Raw genomic sequence first — 15,232 nt, 5'->3', positions numbered from 1 at the left:
GCTTGGGGGCTTGCAGAACAAGTACGGGAACACCTCAGCAATAATCTCTACAACGTTCCCATTTGGCCGTTGCCTAGGCTCGGGATCAAGAAATGCCCTCCTGGGTGGGCGTTTGGGAGGAGAACGGGGAAGAGGGATGGGGAAGACTACACCTATTTTCTCTTCAAGAGTAGATCCGTGCTTGTCCAAGGTGTCACCCCGTTTCCGCTTTCTCGTTGCCCCCACCCATGGCTCTCCAAGGTTCCCAGCATCTGCCTCTTGGTCTTGACACAGTCTCAGCACCCGGCAGAGCCGATGTGGCAACGTCTCAAAAGGCCTAGCCGCAATGCCCCAATGGTCGATGTTGAGGACCAACTCAGCTGCTGGTTCTTGGCTCGGGAAGTCTAACTTGTTAAGAGAGCGAGCTTGCACGTGGGCGACGTAGAGATGGACTGGCCTCGGTAGCCCGTCCCCAAGACAGAGAACGCAAACCTGAGACGAGATAACCCCAAGCTGGTCAGTAGGTGGGTTTGAGGCCCAAGACTCAGAGTCCCGGGGCGGGCAATACAGTAAAACGTGAAGGGGAGAGGCCTACCGTATGAACGACAACGAAAATTTGGCCCCCATGACACTTGAGCGTCTGTCACATCCTTCACGCGCTACACGTCCAGTATCTTCCCATCGTGTGCGGCCACCGCTTTGATGACCCTGTAAATAGCCTCCACCTCCTCTGCCTCAGTGCTGACCTTCAGACACGAGCCCTCAGATCGTACAGGCGATCAGTAGTTTGCTGCTACCCGATGCCAACAAATTATGCGAGCTGTGGCATCTATCAAGTCAGTTAGAGGGCGAAGCAAGCAATGACGACGTTGTAAAGATTTACAAAAGGTTCGTATAACGTAAGAACTGTCAGATGTCAGCCGTGCTCTCGGAACCGAGAGGGAAACTCGGCCTCGGCTTTCGAGAATGGGTTAGCTCGCGATTACGGAACCGTAGGAGTCCTTGGTCTTGCGCATAGCCCGGGAAGCTGTGAAATGATAGCCCTTAAGAGGCTTGACAGTTAAAACATATTGACTGACTGAAGGGAAGATTGGGCGATGTTGGAATTGGCAAGTTTAGCCAGCTGCTGGCAAAGATAACTACCTAACTACCTTAGCTAGCCGTCAATGTCTGGGGCCCGCCTGCCATGTGCTTTCCAACCACAGGTCTATTTCCTGCATTCTGCCACTGGTATGATCCGGTGCGTCTCACCCTGCCCTGGCCTAGAAAGGAACGGGGAAGAGTTCAAAACTAATATACAGCCAGATGCCTATTCTAGCTCAAAAACAGTCCTATGGCGCATAACTGAGACAAAGACGGTCCACTTCCCAGAGCACTCTCGATACGAGCGACATTTGGTTCGGTGCGCGGCCGTCCACCTGTCTCAAATCCTAAAATGGTGTTTTGAGCTAATTAAACCATTGTCAAATGGGCGGTTCAATCCACGTGGCCCGCCTCCAGTGTTTTGATCCTGTTGTAAACGACTTGATGATGTGTGGTTGGCAAGCCTAGCCTCCTCCCTTGCAAAACCAGATAGCCGTTAATATAATCTATTTCGGTCCGCCTCCCAGCCTGTACATCCTGCAACATTGAGCTTGTGTTGTTGGCAGTTTTCTCGGCGACCTCCTCGACCAGCGCGCTCAAGGCTCGATCCGAGAAGGCTGTTTCATGGAGATTGTCTGAATTAGGAAGCATCTCCCTGATAATGGTACCGGCCTCTTGAAGAAGAAGGCGATAAAGAGCCTGTCTCTCATCACTTTCGAAGACTTGCCCGTTCTTGCAGTTGAAGCAGGCCGTTAAAGGGTTAATGATTGCGTTGATGACAAGCTTCTTCAGCTGAGCGTGTACGATCTGCTCTGGTGAGAGTAAACTAGTCTGGAGCAACCTAGAATTCGAGAGTCGGGAGGCCATGTGAGCCTCGGCTGTGGGCGGGGCGCCTCCCGCAGACTGCGTGCCAACAACACCCATCATCAAGGGTCCACGGCCGGCATGGATAATGGAGAATGGAGACATGCTGTAAACACCGGCGCTGCAGATGCCAGCCCAGTACGTGGGCCGGTTCCCCGGATCGGGAAAAAGCTTATGAGAGACCTCATCAGTGACACCTGGGTACCGGTCAGACCAAGTAATTATACGGAGCCATGATCAACACTCAACAGCCTTTCCGGCTCTTACATCACACATACCTATGCCGTTCTGAAGAAACAGTATATGCGAGTCTTTGTTTAGCCGGTCCTTGATCGGGGCAAGAGCGGCGGTTGTTGCATAGGTCTTGGTCGTCACAATGAGATGTCTGATCGGGGACTTGTCGTCAATGATTGCGGGGGTATGGTTTTCGATGTCATGCTTTTCGGCGGTCGCATTGAGTAACTCGACACGAAAGCCACTGGCTCGTGATTTTTCGACAGGCGGTTGGCTTTTCAAACACTCTGGCGTGTAGTATCGAATGGATCGGTCTTCACTCTCCCAATCCTCGAGAAGACCTTTTCGATGAAAGAGGAGCGTCACGGGCGAAACCTGGCGGGGGGCTGTGACGGTGGTTTGCTGGTTGCGTCTGAGGGCGAAAGCAACATATTTGCCCAGGTTTCCCAATCCAAGGATGTAAATCCCGCTCTCCATCTTATGGGCCGGACGTGGCGTTAGATCATCTGGTTCAAGTTGGGTTGGTTGGTTGATGGTTCGTGGATTTCAAGTCATTTGTCAAAGGCTCTGTAGAAGAGAACGTGTGCGGCTTGGCTGATTGGTTCGTTACCTATCTTGATTTAAATGTCACCCAAGGTGTGTGCGCCCCCGAGAGCCCGAATCTTGAATTGCTGGGCTCTGCCATCCTCACTCACCTGGATCATTATCACCCTCTCTGCATCTCCGCTCTGCAACACCAAAGGATGACTCTTGTTCTTTGGTTGCCTTACCAAGCTCCTAGCACTGCTTCAAGTTCTTTTCACAAAAAAAGGGATCCTGTTCCTCAATTTGGTGCTCAGCCCGAATGTCCTCAAGCGGCCAGACTCAGTTGCCGGAGAGCTGCCATCCGCCCGGTGCCTCTTTTCTTGGTTTCCACCGATTTACGGACGGCTGACATTGTTGCTACAGCACTTCCTACGGTAGATGTCTGGAACTGGGCAGGCATCAATCATTCACTATCATTGATAGGCCATGGATACCTTGACTTAAGCCCCCTGCCCAACTCCCCAGATCTCGGTCCATCGCCGCGAGCTGGTCCTCAACGGGCCATTCAAACGCCCGAACCTCGCCGGCAACCCCGTGTTGGCTTCAGGCAGACAAAGCCATTCCCTGACGCAGTCGGGAACCTCCTCCTTGACATGGCTGATACAAATAAGCGCCTGCTGGTCCGAGAGACCCGTTACCTTTACACTGCCGGCCCTTGACGCAGGGCTATCCACTACGGTAGCTCCCGCCAGGGACCCGTTCTCTTGTTTCGGCCCCAACGAGTACATCTTCTCCTCGCCGTAGGCAAGGAAAAGCATGCACTTGTCTCGCACCGCGTCGTCCATGCCGCCGAATGCCTCATCAAGCACCACGACGTCGGGGTGCTTGATGATGGCCCGCAGGAAGAGCAGGATACGCTGGGCGCTGAACGACAGCTCGCCGAACATGTACTCCCTGGCCCAGGCAATCGAGTTCACGGCAGTGCCATCGTCAGTCGCCAACTGCGGGTGTTTCTGGAAGGCAGGATTAAGTTCATGCTCAAACCATCTCAGCGTGGCTTCGACCTGCTCTGTGGCGATCGCGTCGAGGGCCGGCTTGCTGCGGAAGGTGTCGGCCCATGCACTCTCGAGCACTTGACGGACCGTCAGGTTGCGCGGCATGTGCTGATGAATCTCGGGGCTGGAGTGGCCCACGCGAGACTGAATATCCCAAAAAGTCAGCGGCCGCTGGCCGGAACCGGGCTCGGGCAGCCTGCTGCGACCAAACAGCTTGATCGGGAGGGAGTATGTCTGGGGGTGGTCGGAACAGAGCAGCGAAACAATGGTCGTCTTGCCGGAACCGTTCGGCCCAAACACACCCCATCTTTCACCCCTCCGGACCGTCCAATGAAGCCCGCTCACAGTTTTCCCATCTTTCTCTTCGGTCCAGTTTCCCAGAGCGACCTTGCTACCATACTGGACTCGGCAGCCATCCATTTCGACGAGCGGCTCCCCCAAATTAGTATTTGCCGCAGCCTCAACATTGCCTTGCGGGACGCTTATCGAGAAATCCTCAGCCATGCCTTCGCCAGTGATCCCGTCTTTCGTGAGAGTCCTACCCATCTCACTGAGAGTATGCACAGGCAGCGTGTCATCCTCAGCGAGTTTACCATTGCGCACCCCGCGAACATATTTCCTCAGCCCCTCCATAACCGTATCCTTGGCACCCATCACCCCAACCTGGGCATCCGTCCTCAGATACACCAGATGCGTAATCCACTCAGGCACGAGGATCCTGCAGCCTCGCACTCAACACCAGCCTCGGGCTCGCCTTCTCAGCCAGCGAGCTCAACAATGGACTCAACCCAGCCACCGTCGGCGGGTCCAACCCCATAAACGGCTCATCCAGCAACAACACCTCCGGACTAGTCAACAACGCCCGCGCGATGCGCGCCCTTCGCCCCTGACCATTCGACAGGAACGTCACGGGCAGGTCCAGCAGGCTCTCAAGACTCAAGTCGGCGACCACGCGCGCGAACAGCGCCTCGTCGATGCCCTCGTCGCCGGGCAGCCGCGACGGATTCAGCTGCATGTTGCCGAGCAGGAAGTCGCGCAGCGAGAAGTCGGTGATTTCCCGCCGCGACTCGTACCGCGCCGAGAGGTACGTCGAGGTGGCCGGACCGAGGCCGCCGCCGCCACCTTGGGAGTCGAACCCGACATACTGGATGGCGCGCGCGGGCGTCCGGAGGTGGTAGGGGACTTGGTTGGTGCTGAGGTAGGGGTAGGACCGGGCGGTGGGCGGAAAGGCGAGGTGCTGGCCGCGGAGGACCTGAAGGAGGGTGGTCTTGCCGGAGAGGGATGGGCCGATGATGCACCAGTTGTGGGGGGTTTTGCTTTGGGCGGGCAGTTCAAAGGTTAGGTCCTTGAAGAAGGCCGGGTTTGGATGAGTGTGTGCTTGGGATGCGGATGTGGATGCTAATGCCGAAACAGTGCCCGGTTGGTTTCGGTAGAAGGTGCCATTGGCGATGCGGATTATCGGCGGCGTGCCAGATGGAAAACGCATCTTGTCAATTGGCCTCTGGCGGAGTGTCGGGGGGCCATGACACTGGAAGAGGATGAATTGTGAGTCAACAGAGTATTCATTGTAAAAAGTAGAGTTCAAAGTCGTCGCCGGTCCGGATATAGCCCCTCGGGGATAATTGGAGAAGCAAGCGAGGAGAGGACCCGGCAGGCAAGAACAGGCTTACGTAACTCCACAGTTGGCGCCTGGTTCCGGGTTGCTGAGCCAGATCCCTGCTGAACGCGAGGCTGCTGGAGCCTGCGCATCACAGCTCAACCTGACCTGCCAGCCTGAGCTTCGACCTTCAAACACCTCCCACCACCACCGATCCGCCACAAAACCAACGATCGACCAAAACCAAGAAAATAAGCCCAAGCGAAACCTCGACACACTCCAAAACAAACCATCCAAATAATCACACATCCCACGACCGCCAAGATGGTAAGCACCCCTCTCCTCCCAGCGGCATCCTCCCTCCCTCCACCCCGCCCGCCCCTCCAAAGACAACCAAGTCACCTCCCCTAAAACAAACCAACCCCCAAGCTAACCAATCCCCCCAACTTTCAAGTCATCCAACGCCCTCCGCATCGTCCCCGCAACCACGCACGAAACCACCTTCAGCCACATCGCGTCCCGCACCGCCGGCGCCCCGTCCGCCCCCGGCCTTCACGACACGCTCCGCGCCGGCGTCGGGCCCTCCCCGCTCACCACGGGCGCGGACAAGCCCATCTCGGCGCACCCTCTCGAAGCCCGCCTCAAGGCGTGGGAATCGACGCGCGAGGCGCTGCGCATGGAGACGCTGCGGCGGGCGTACGGGGTCGCGGAGCCGGTGCGGCGGCAGATGGAGCTCAAGATCGCGCGCGAGGGCCAGTGGAAGCCGATGGCGCTGGGCGGGAATGGGGGTAATGTTGGGGGGATGGGGAGCGTGCATGAGGATATCCTGGCGGGGCGGGACGATACGATCGCGTGGGAGGATGTGTTTACGGGCGAGGAGGGTCGGGCGTCGGTTGGGGTGCATGAGGAGATGGAGAGGAAGTTGAAGATGTGAGGGGGGAAGGAGTTGGAGGTACTTGGAGGGATGATGAGGAAGGGGGTGGGACGCGAGGGTTGGTGATCGTGGGGTATGTCTGCAGCATCTTGGGATGAGCGACAAAATTGCGAGCCGTGTTTAATCTGCCTGGAACTGTCTACAGACCTCCCTGGGCTAGCCAGCTTAGGTCGACCAACATCACCATAGCGCAGTCGATGACTACGCTCTCAACCATTCTTGCACGCTCCCCGCGCATCTCGCACTTGTGTTCGAACGTCTGTCACACTTCCACCCGCAAGACCAAAACCACAAAATCATATATAAAGCATCGCTAGAAGACCCTGTGGGCCATCCTCCTCATCATGTATTTGTACGCAAAGAAATGATCAAAACAACACAATACGCCAGACCCTGCCCCTGCACCCGTGTACATTGAATGGGAAAGCCCTCGTGTAAAACATCGCTCCCCCGTTCCTCACCATCTGAATGCAGTTGAATGTCAACGACATAACCCCAATTTGACCAAAAAGTAATCCCGACCCTCCAGTTCGGACCATTAAGCACAATTAGTTGTGGCTCATAGGATCACGCAGCAGCCGCTGCCGCCATCTCGGCTCCGCCCCTCCCGGCTGTGGGCCTTGCTCTTAGCCGTCTCTTCCTCTTCCATCATCTCCGGTGGGCGCACCGACATGTGGACGACATTGGGGCTGTCCTGGCTAAACTGGTACTCTACGCGGGGGGTCAGCGTTCATGTTAATGGCATATGCAACGGAAAAAACTGACTCTTCAATTGCTCCTTGTCGTCCAACAGTTTTCCGAAATGGATCAGCCGGATGCTGCTCGGGCTGGCCGGTTTGCCGTCCCACTCTTCCCGCCACTCCCGCAGAATCAACTCCTTCAGCTTATAAATCGAAATGCTGAAGGGATCCCGGCCGCCCGATTCCGTCACCTCTGGCACCTCGACATTGCGTTTGGAAAGATATTTCTCATCGATCCTGTAGGGGTGCCTGGCACCCGTCGGGAGAAGCAGGGTAATGGCGCAGACGGGCGCGGCGGTGTCGTCCCCTGCGAGAGCGGGAGGCGGCAGGTCGGGCGGCCCTATTGACAACGAGTCGCCCTCTCTTGCTTTCCCGACTACTGGCGGCGGCTCGTCCTTGTCTTTTCCTTTCGGTGATGTATCCGCCGAAGCATCCACAGCGCTCGATTCCCCTGTCTGTCCATCAACAGTTTCCTTTTGTTCCGTTTCCTCCTTTCCCCCGTCCGATTCGTTTATCGGTAGCGGCTCGGCTGGTTGTAGCACTGTGTTCTCGGTCGCCATCTCGACGCCCCCAGCTTTGGGGACAAATTCCGCCATGATTGTAGAGTGAGCGGTGGGAAGCGATCGGCAGGGCGGTCGCAAGGCCAATGGGGCGGTGTCAAAGAAACGAGAGATGCCCGGAACAGGGTCGATCTCTTGGTGTGCGGTGAGTCGCGAAAGCAGCCACAGAAGACGGAGTTTCCCGCGCTAACACAGGCGGGTGGATATTCGCTTCCGACCGTCCGGAAACAGTGCTTCACGCTGGGCTGAGAAAAACACCGAGACAGCAATGTGCGTTGCCTCTTCTATCCTTTATCTCGCAGTTTGGTCCACCGCGAAATTGAATTGCCGGTTGTTCAGAGGGTGGTCGTCGGATCTCCCGGAAATGCGGCCTGTCGTCATGTGTTCACTAGGGGCGCTGCAGAGTAGGCGAAGGGGCGGATTGGCTGTCAAAACAGCGCAGTAGCAATTCAGGTAGGAGGTAGAGACGGGCGAGGAAAAAAAAAAGAGAGGGAATCGAGGCTGACACCACGAATTGAAGTCGGGACGGGCCAGAGGCAAAATGACTCCCTGGTTGGTCAAATGCTCATTTGGTGCTGAACACAGCTGATGATGAGACACTGGAGCTGGGCAACGGAGATGACCGGGCAATCAAGGACAACCAAACCACACGGCGAAGTTGGTGGAAAAAGCGTGATACCCAAAAGACAAGAAGGGGCCAACGAAGTGCCCGAATATTCGAATCAAGGGCCTGAAATGGTTTGGTTGCAGCTGAAAGGAAACAGGGAGACCTGGATCTTGGCAGGAGTTGTTTCGGTTCCCGGACCAGGCCGCTGACGCCCCTGCGATTCTTGGAAGGAGCTGCTCACCAGTGGCTTGAGTGGGTCTTTCCCCAGCCAGGCTGTGGGGCGTCCTGGTCAGTGTGCACGGACCATTCTGGGGCAGCGCTTGGCAAGATGGAAGTGGTGAAGCTGAGAAGGCTCACCGGCAGCTGAGGCCCAACCCCACATCAACGGCGATGTTCTCATCACCACCATACCGTGGTGTGTGGGTTGACATTATTCTTGCTCGGATACCTAAACACGCGCGGCGAAAGAAGGAAAAAGAAGAATTAAAAAGAAAAAAAAAAAAAAAAAAGAAGAAAAAAGGCCGGGCTCGCGCTTAATTTGATTGGTTACCGACTCTCAAAACTTCAAAATGTCAACTCGCTCGGCCTTTGGCTCGGGCTCCAATGCATTTACAAAGTACCAGGTTGTTACTCATTTTCTCATTCATATATCAACCAATTTGATACTGTGCGCTAAACGGAAACAATGTGATTCTGTCGCATCTTCTTGCTATCTAAACACGAGGTACTACCCAGGTACACACCCATCCATCTCGACATCGCACTTCTTATAACCGGCAAGATGGGACCATTCCGCCAACTGGGAGCCCTTCTCGGACGACGAAAAGCGGCAATTCTGGCGCCTGAAACGACAAGCGCGCCGACCAAGCGACGCAAGGGAGCCGCAAGCAAAATTGGTGCAGCGAAACGGCCAACGACTGAACCCGCCAGCGTCGACCACCTGGGACGCCCGCTCTCCGAGGCTGCGCTTGCTACGGCGCGGGAGTACTGGAATTTCCAGAGACAATTCGATTCCTACAGTGGGGGAGACAAGGGTACAAAACACTCTAGTCAGCCAATCGACCTCTTGCTGCAGCTAGCCCAGAGCAGGAGAGCATACACGCGCCACGTACTTGGCGTTACCGAACTCGAGTCTGGCACCCGCACTTACGAACCTCCGTACGTTGGTCCGCTCACTGTAGACGACCTAGCTGCCATAGCCCCAAGTCCGCCAGCCGCGCCTGAGGTGCAGCTCGCGCAGCCGGACCAAGCCAGTGAGCCCGTCCTCTGCCCCGAGCAGCTGGAGGTGGTCGAACTCGCCGCCAATGGCCGCAACATCTTCTACACTGGATCTGCAGGCTGCGGTAAGTCCACCGTTCTACATGCCGCTAAGAAGCGCCTAAGAAGTATGGGAAAGAACGTCCAAGTTCTAGCACCAACGGGCAAGGCTGCCCTAGCTATCAACGGCATGACAACCTGGACTTATGCCGGATGGACACCTGGCCACCACAAGCGGCCACTCAAAGAACTGGAAGAGGCAGTGCTAGGATGCGCTATACAAGAGCGTTTCGAGAAAACTGACACCCTCATCATTGATGAGATTAGCATGGTCGAGAACTTGCACCTAGAGCGGCTTAACGCCGTCATGAAAAGCGCCCGCGGTGACGACTCTCCGTTCGGCGGCGTCCAGGTCATTGTCACCGGAGACTTTTGCCAGCTTCCTCCTGTAAAGCCTTTCCAGCACTGCATAACCTGCGGCAGTGATCTTATACCGACAGAGGAAGAGGAAGAAACCATTCACCGCTGCCCCAACTGCGAGAGGGAGTACCACGACAGCGACAAGTGGGCATTTCGCAGCAAAGCTTGGGCCGAGTGCAACTTTGTACACGTCCATCTCAAGTCGATCCACCGCCAGAGCGACCCCGGCTTCATTTCTCTGCTGCAAAAGTGCCGTCTCGGTATCCCCTTTACCCAAGACGAGGTCGACACTCTCATGGCTCCCCGCTCCGTGGGCACCGATGCCATCAAGCTCTTTCCCACCCGCGATGAAGTCCGTCGCACCAATGAGGAAGCCTTCGCGCGCCTCAAGAACCGGCCGCACTCCTATACCTGCCTAGACGAGTTCGTCTGGAACGAAGACGAGCACCCGTACCTCGAGTCCAAGAGTCAAACAAACCTAGACAACTCCCTCGTCGCCCTCAACGAACACCGCTTCGAACCTCGCATCGAATTCAAGATTGGCATGCTCGTCGTCCTGCTCATCAATCTCGACCTGTCTGAGGGCCTTTGCAACGGCAGCCAGGGCACCATCATTGGCTTTGAGCGGTACGATGAGAAAACCCCACCCCGGTCCCGCCACAGAAAATACATCGCAACCAGAGAGGAACAATTACAGCTGTTTGTCGAGAAGCAGCTGCAGGACCGCCGGAAACTTTACTGGCCTATTGTGCGCTTCATAAACGGTATCACGCGCACCATCGAGCCCGAGTGCGAAGTGCACGAGCTAGGCTATCATAGGCCTTACTCGCTACTGTGCCGCACCCAAATTCCGCTGGCAGCAGCCTGGGCGATGAGCGTACACAAGTCACAAGGCATGACGCTGGACCGGGCTGTGGTGAATTTGTCGCGGGCGTTTGCACAGGGACAGGTGTATGTAGCGTTGTCGAGGGTCAGATCATTGCACGGGCTGAAGGTGGAAGGGGATCCAAAGGGCTTGGCGGTTGGAAAGGGGGGAAATCCGCAGGTGAGGGAGTTTATGAAGGAAAAGTTCGACATGTAATTCTAAGGTTGGGGCTGCGCTGTGTCTGGCCAACCCCTCAACCTATCACCGAAGACGACTAGAGGTTATTTATCCTGTCCGGAGGACAATATTGCGCTCAAACTTTTGGAAATTACTAGTTAACTAGTTATGCAAAATTGATAAGGAAATGCTCGTTATCGCGAGTTTCAATTGGTTCGTAAGCATGCTCCAGCTGGAAGCTCCTGTTTATTCAATCCATCCATCCTTTCGAACCGCGGCAACAGCCGTGGTGGAAGCTGAAGCGAGCATCTACCCCGTACGAGAACGACACGCCCAGGCGGCAGCCAGTCTGTGGATCAACATCCACACGCTGCCCGGAACGCATCCCCTTGCCATGAAGAAAGTCCGGACCACCGTACGATTTGTATCTCCGCTGCAGAAAATTGCCCGCGTGGCCGAAGGAGTACGAGTTGACCGGATGGAGACAATCCAGGAATACGCCGTCCCGCCCTGGGTACCTCGCCTACGACCGACGCTCGAAGCCGATCGAGGGAAGGCGGCCGAGATGGTCAACAAAATCTCGGGAATCGTGATCGCAACCAGCTCATCCGTAAAGAAGGGCATTGTTGGCATGGGCGGCCTTGCACGGGATACTCTCTTCAACAGGACTAGCGAGACTGTGACAAACTATGCTGTTGTTCTTGGGACAAGGGAAGAGCAGAACCCATATACAGCAGAGCTAGCAGCCATCGCAATGGCCCTGGAGAAGTTACCGGCTAGCATCTGCCACAGGCACATCACCGTGATCACTAGGAACCAGTCAGCGCTGGCAGCAGTTGGACGGCCGCGGCAGCAATCCAGCCAAAGCATCATACGGCAAATCTACGACTTGGCCAGGCTGCACCGACAAAAACGGAACTCGGTCACCTTTCTGTGGATACCAGCGGAGATTGACTTCGCGCTGGGGTCAGATGCCAAGGCAGCAGCCCAGAGAGCGTCGAAGCAAGGACGCACACCCGACTCCCAAATGCCCCAGGCCAAGTCTACCGCGATGAGGCTGGCAATGGAAAGACAACGGGCGACAAGAGTTCTACCTGTAGGCGTGGGCAAGTTCTCAAAGGCCATGGACGCAGCACTACCAGGCAAGCACACGCGCGATCTCTATGACAAGCTGAAGCGAAGGGAGGCCTGCGTATTGGCGCAGCTCTGAACCGGAATGGCGAAACTGAACGGCTTTTTGATCAGGATTGGGGCGGCCGAGTCAGACCTTTGTGCCTGTGGACAAGCGAGGGAATCAGTGGAACACTTTCTTTTCCGATGCGTGAGATGGACAGCTCTGAGGGAAGACATGCTGCAATGCACAGTGGGCAAGACGAGGAAGCCTCTCGTTCTATCTAGGAGGGAAAGCGCCATCGGATACAAGGCATTGGTCACCAGATATGAAGGCAGTCCCGGGCGACGATCAATTACGCAATGGCAACAGGAAGGCTGGAGCTGAATGAGGAGGAGAGTCTAGACCAGTCACAGTAGAAGAAGCCGACACTCAACACCACGAGCCTCAGCCACGAGCCTTAACCAGCAGGTCCCGCTTTAGCTGCTGAAGATAGGACGCTGAACGCTTGGAGAAAGTAGCCTCCAAGCTGATCTGCTAACAACAACCAAGGCAAGAGGTAAATGGTGCAGCGAGAAAGAGGGAAGAAGTAGGGGGCTTGTACGAGTTAAAGGCAAATCAATTTGATCCGGATGTAGTTAGCGTGCTAAGGCCCTATAGGATTAGGCCCAGTGCCTCCGGGCGAAATAAATTCCATCCATCCATCCGTGTATACAGGCTGACAATGATTGCTCGGATACCTCATTCGGTCAAACAAAACACGCACGGCGGAAAAAAAAAAGAAAGGAAGAAAGAAACAAAGGGAGACGTAGCTCGCGCTTTGATTTGATTGGTTATCAACACTCAGAATAACAATGCAAACTCACTCGGCGGTTGGCTCGGGCTCCAATGTAGTTACGAAAGACCAGGTTGTAGTTCATTTTCTCAGATCAACCGATTTGCGATTGTGCGCCAAACGGAAACAATGTGATTCTGTCGCATCTTCTTGCTATCTAAACACGAGGTACCTAGGTACCTTAGGTACACACCCATCCCTCCCGACATCGCACTTCTTATAATCGGCGAGATGGGACGCTTCCGTCAACTGGGAACGCTTCTCGGGCGACAAAAAGCGGCAATTCTGGCGCTGACCAAGCAACACAATGGAGCTACAAGCAACGTTCGTGCAGCGCAACGGCCGACTGAACCCGCCAGCGTCGACCACCTGGGACGCCCGCTCTCCGAGGCTGCGCTTGCTATGGCGCGGGAGTACTGGAATGTTCAGAGACAGTTCGAGTCCCACATCGAATCCCCCTTCTTGGACGACAAGAATACAAAACACTCTAGGCAGTCAGTTGACCTCCTACTACAGCTAGCCCAGAGCAGGATAGCATACACGAGCCACGTACTTGGCGTTACCGAACTCGAGTCCCGCACCCGCACTTACGAACCTCCGTACGTCGGGCCGCTGGCTGCGGCTGACGTAGCTGCCACGACACCAAAACTGCCAGTCGCGTCTGCGGCGCAGCCCGTGCCTGAGCAAGCTAGTGAGCCAGTCCTCTATCCCGAGCAGCAGCCCGTCCTCTGCCCCGAGCAGCTGGAGGTGGTCGAGCTCGCCGCTAGCGGCCGCAATATCTTCTATACCGGATCCGCAGGCTGTGGCAAGTCAACTGTTCTACATGCCACCAGAGCACGTTTGAGAAATATGGGCAAAAATGTCCAAGTCGTGGCGCCAACGGGCAAGGCTGCTCTGGCTATTAACGGCACCACGACCTGGAGTTATGCCGGATGGACACCTAACCACCACAAGCGGAAACTCGAAGAATTGGAAACAGCAGCGCTCGGCAAGGTTATACGCAAGCGTTTCGAGGAAACTGACACCCTCATCATCGATGAGATTAGCATGGTCGAGAACTTGCACCTGGAGCGGCTTAACGCTGTCATGAAGAGTGCCCGCGGCAACAACTCTCCTTTTGGCGGCGTGCAGCTTATTGTCACGGGAGACTTTTGCCAGCTTCCACCCGTAAAGCCCTTTCAGCACTGCATAACTTGCGGAAGTGATCTTATATCGACAGATGAAGAAGAAGACACCATCCATTGCTGCCCTTGCTGTGAAATCGAGTACAACGACAGCGACAAGTGGGCATTCCGCAGCGAAGCTTGGGCTGAGTGCAACTTTGTACACGTCCACCTCAAGTCAATCCACCGCCAGAACGATCCCGACTTCATTTCTATGCTGCAAAAGTGCCGTCTCGGTATCCCCTTTACCCAGGACGAAATCGACACCCTCATGACTCACCGCTCCGTGGCGGCCGATGCCATCAAACTCTTTCCCACTCGCGACGAAGCCCGCCGCATCAACAATGAAGCCTTCCGGCGCCTCAAGAGCCCGCCGCACACTTACGTATGCCGAGACAAGTTCATCTGGAAGGGCGACCACCACCCACACCTCAAGTCCAAAGGCCGAAGAAACCCAGACAACTCCCTTGTCGCCCTCAACGACCATCACTTTGATCGTCGCATCGACCTCAAGATTGGCATGCTCGTGGTTCTGCTTGCCAACATCAATCTGGCTGCAGGCCTTTGCAACGGCAGCCAAGGCACCATTATTGGTTTCGAACCGTACAACCCGACAACCCTACGCTGGTACGTCGGGGAGTACAGTTCAACCAGAGAGAAGGGCGTAAAATTGTTTGTCGAGCAACATCTCGAAGATCAGCCGCAACTTCGCTGGCCTATCGTGCGCTTCCTAAACGGCGTCACGCTCACCGTCATGGCCGAGTGCGAAGTGCAAGAGCTAGGCTATCGGACGCCGTTTTCGCTGCTGTGCCGCACCCAGATCCCGCTGGCTGCAGCCTGGGCAATGACTGTACACAAATCGCAGGGCATGACGCTGGACCGGGCTGTGGTGGATTTGTCGCGGTCGTTTGAGGAGGGACAGGTGTATGTGGCGCTGTCGAGGGTCAGATCATTGCACGGGCTGAAGGTAGAGGGGAATCCACAGGGCTTAGCGGTTGGAAAGGGGGGAAATCCGCAGGTGAAGCAGTTTATGAGGGAAAAGTTTGGCATGTGATTTCAAGGACCAAGGTTGGGACTCCGTTGTGCGCTGTCTGTGACTAACCCTTCAAGGCATCGGCAAAGACGACTGGAGGCCATTTGTAGAGGATAAAAAACCCCCTGAATGTGCACGTCGCTTGTAATCTGAAATGTAAAAATGGGATAAAAGGAGGTACCCTCAGTCCCCG

The 15,232-nt window shown here is 55.6% G+C and overlaps 6 protein-coding genes across 6 annotated transcripts; 3 read left to right on the top strand and 3 right to left on the bottom strand.

Annotated features, from left to right (window-relative positions):
- Positions 1–1,455: 1,455 nt before the first annotated feature.
- On the bottom strand, positions 1,456–2,637 carry CHGG_03778 (uncharacterized protein; the record flags this gene model as incomplete). Its single annotated transcript, XM_001222991.1, has 2 exons — positions 1,456–2,123; positions 2,205–2,637. 2 exons carry the CDS (start codon positions 2,635–2,637, stop codon positions 1,456–1,458), a joined length of 1,101 nt encoding a protein of 366 aa, XP_001222992.1.
- Positions 2,638–3,185: 548 nt separating this feature from the next.
- Positions 3,186–5,226, bottom strand: CHGG_03777 (uncharacterized protein; the record flags this gene model as incomplete). Its single annotated transcript, XM_001222990.1, has 3 exons — positions 3,186–3,974; positions 4,086–4,403; positions 4,480–5,226. 3 exons carry the CDS (start codon positions 5,224–5,226, stop codon positions 3,186–3,188), a joined length of 1,854 nt encoding a protein of 617 aa, XP_001222991.1.
- A 435-nt stretch (positions 5,227–5,661) lies between these two features.
- CHGG_03776 (uncharacterized protein) lies at positions 5,662–6,271 on the top strand (the record flags this gene model as incomplete). Its single annotated transcript, XM_001222989.1, has 2 exons — positions 5,662–5,664; positions 5,792–6,271. 2 exons carry the CDS (start codon positions 5,662–5,664, stop codon positions 6,269–6,271), a joined length of 483 nt encoding a protein of 160 aa, XP_001222990.1.
- Positions 6,272–6,830: 559 nt separating this feature from the next.
- CHGG_03775 (uncharacterized protein) lies at positions 6,831–7,607 on the bottom strand (the record flags this gene model as incomplete). The annotated part of the gene is made up of 2 exons (XM_001222988.1): positions 6,831–6,982; positions 7,037–7,607. The coding sequence occupies 2 exons, from the start codon at positions 7,605–7,607 to the stop codon at positions 6,831–6,833; spliced, it is 723 nt and encodes a 240-aa protein (XP_001222989.1).
- Positions 7,608–8,747: 1,140 nt separating this feature from the next.
- CHGG_03774 (uncharacterized protein) lies at positions 8,748–12,107 on the top strand (the record flags this gene model as incomplete). Its single annotated transcript, XM_001222987.1, has 4 exons — positions 8,748–8,794; positions 8,914–10,806; positions 11,082–11,110; positions 11,182–12,107. 4 exons carry the CDS (start codon positions 8,748–8,750, stop codon positions 12,105–12,107), a joined length of 2,895 nt encoding a protein of 964 aa, XP_001222988.1.
- A 967-nt stretch (positions 12,108–13,074) lies between these two features.
- On the top strand, positions 13,075–14,878 carry CHGG_03773 (uncharacterized protein; the record flags this gene model as incomplete). The annotated part of the gene is made up of 2 exons (XM_001222986.1): positions 13,075–14,633; positions 14,872–14,878. The coding sequence occupies 2 exons, from the start codon at positions 13,075–13,077 to the stop codon at positions 14,876–14,878; spliced, it is 1,566 nt and encodes a 521-aa protein (XP_001222987.1).
- Between the last annotated feature and the right edge of the window lie 354 nt (positions 14,879–15,232).

The sequence above is a fragment of the Chaetomium globosum genome, genomic scaffold (genome assembly GCF_000143365.1).
Source record: "Chaetomium globosum CBS 148.51 scaffold_4 genomic scaffold, whole genome shotgun sequence".
In the NCBI taxonomy this organism is placed as follows: domain Eukaryota; kingdom Fungi; phylum Ascomycota; class Sordariomycetes; order Sordariales; family Chaetomiaceae; genus Chaetomium; species Chaetomium globosum.
This window is presented reverse-complemented; position numbering and strand designations above follow the sequence as displayed.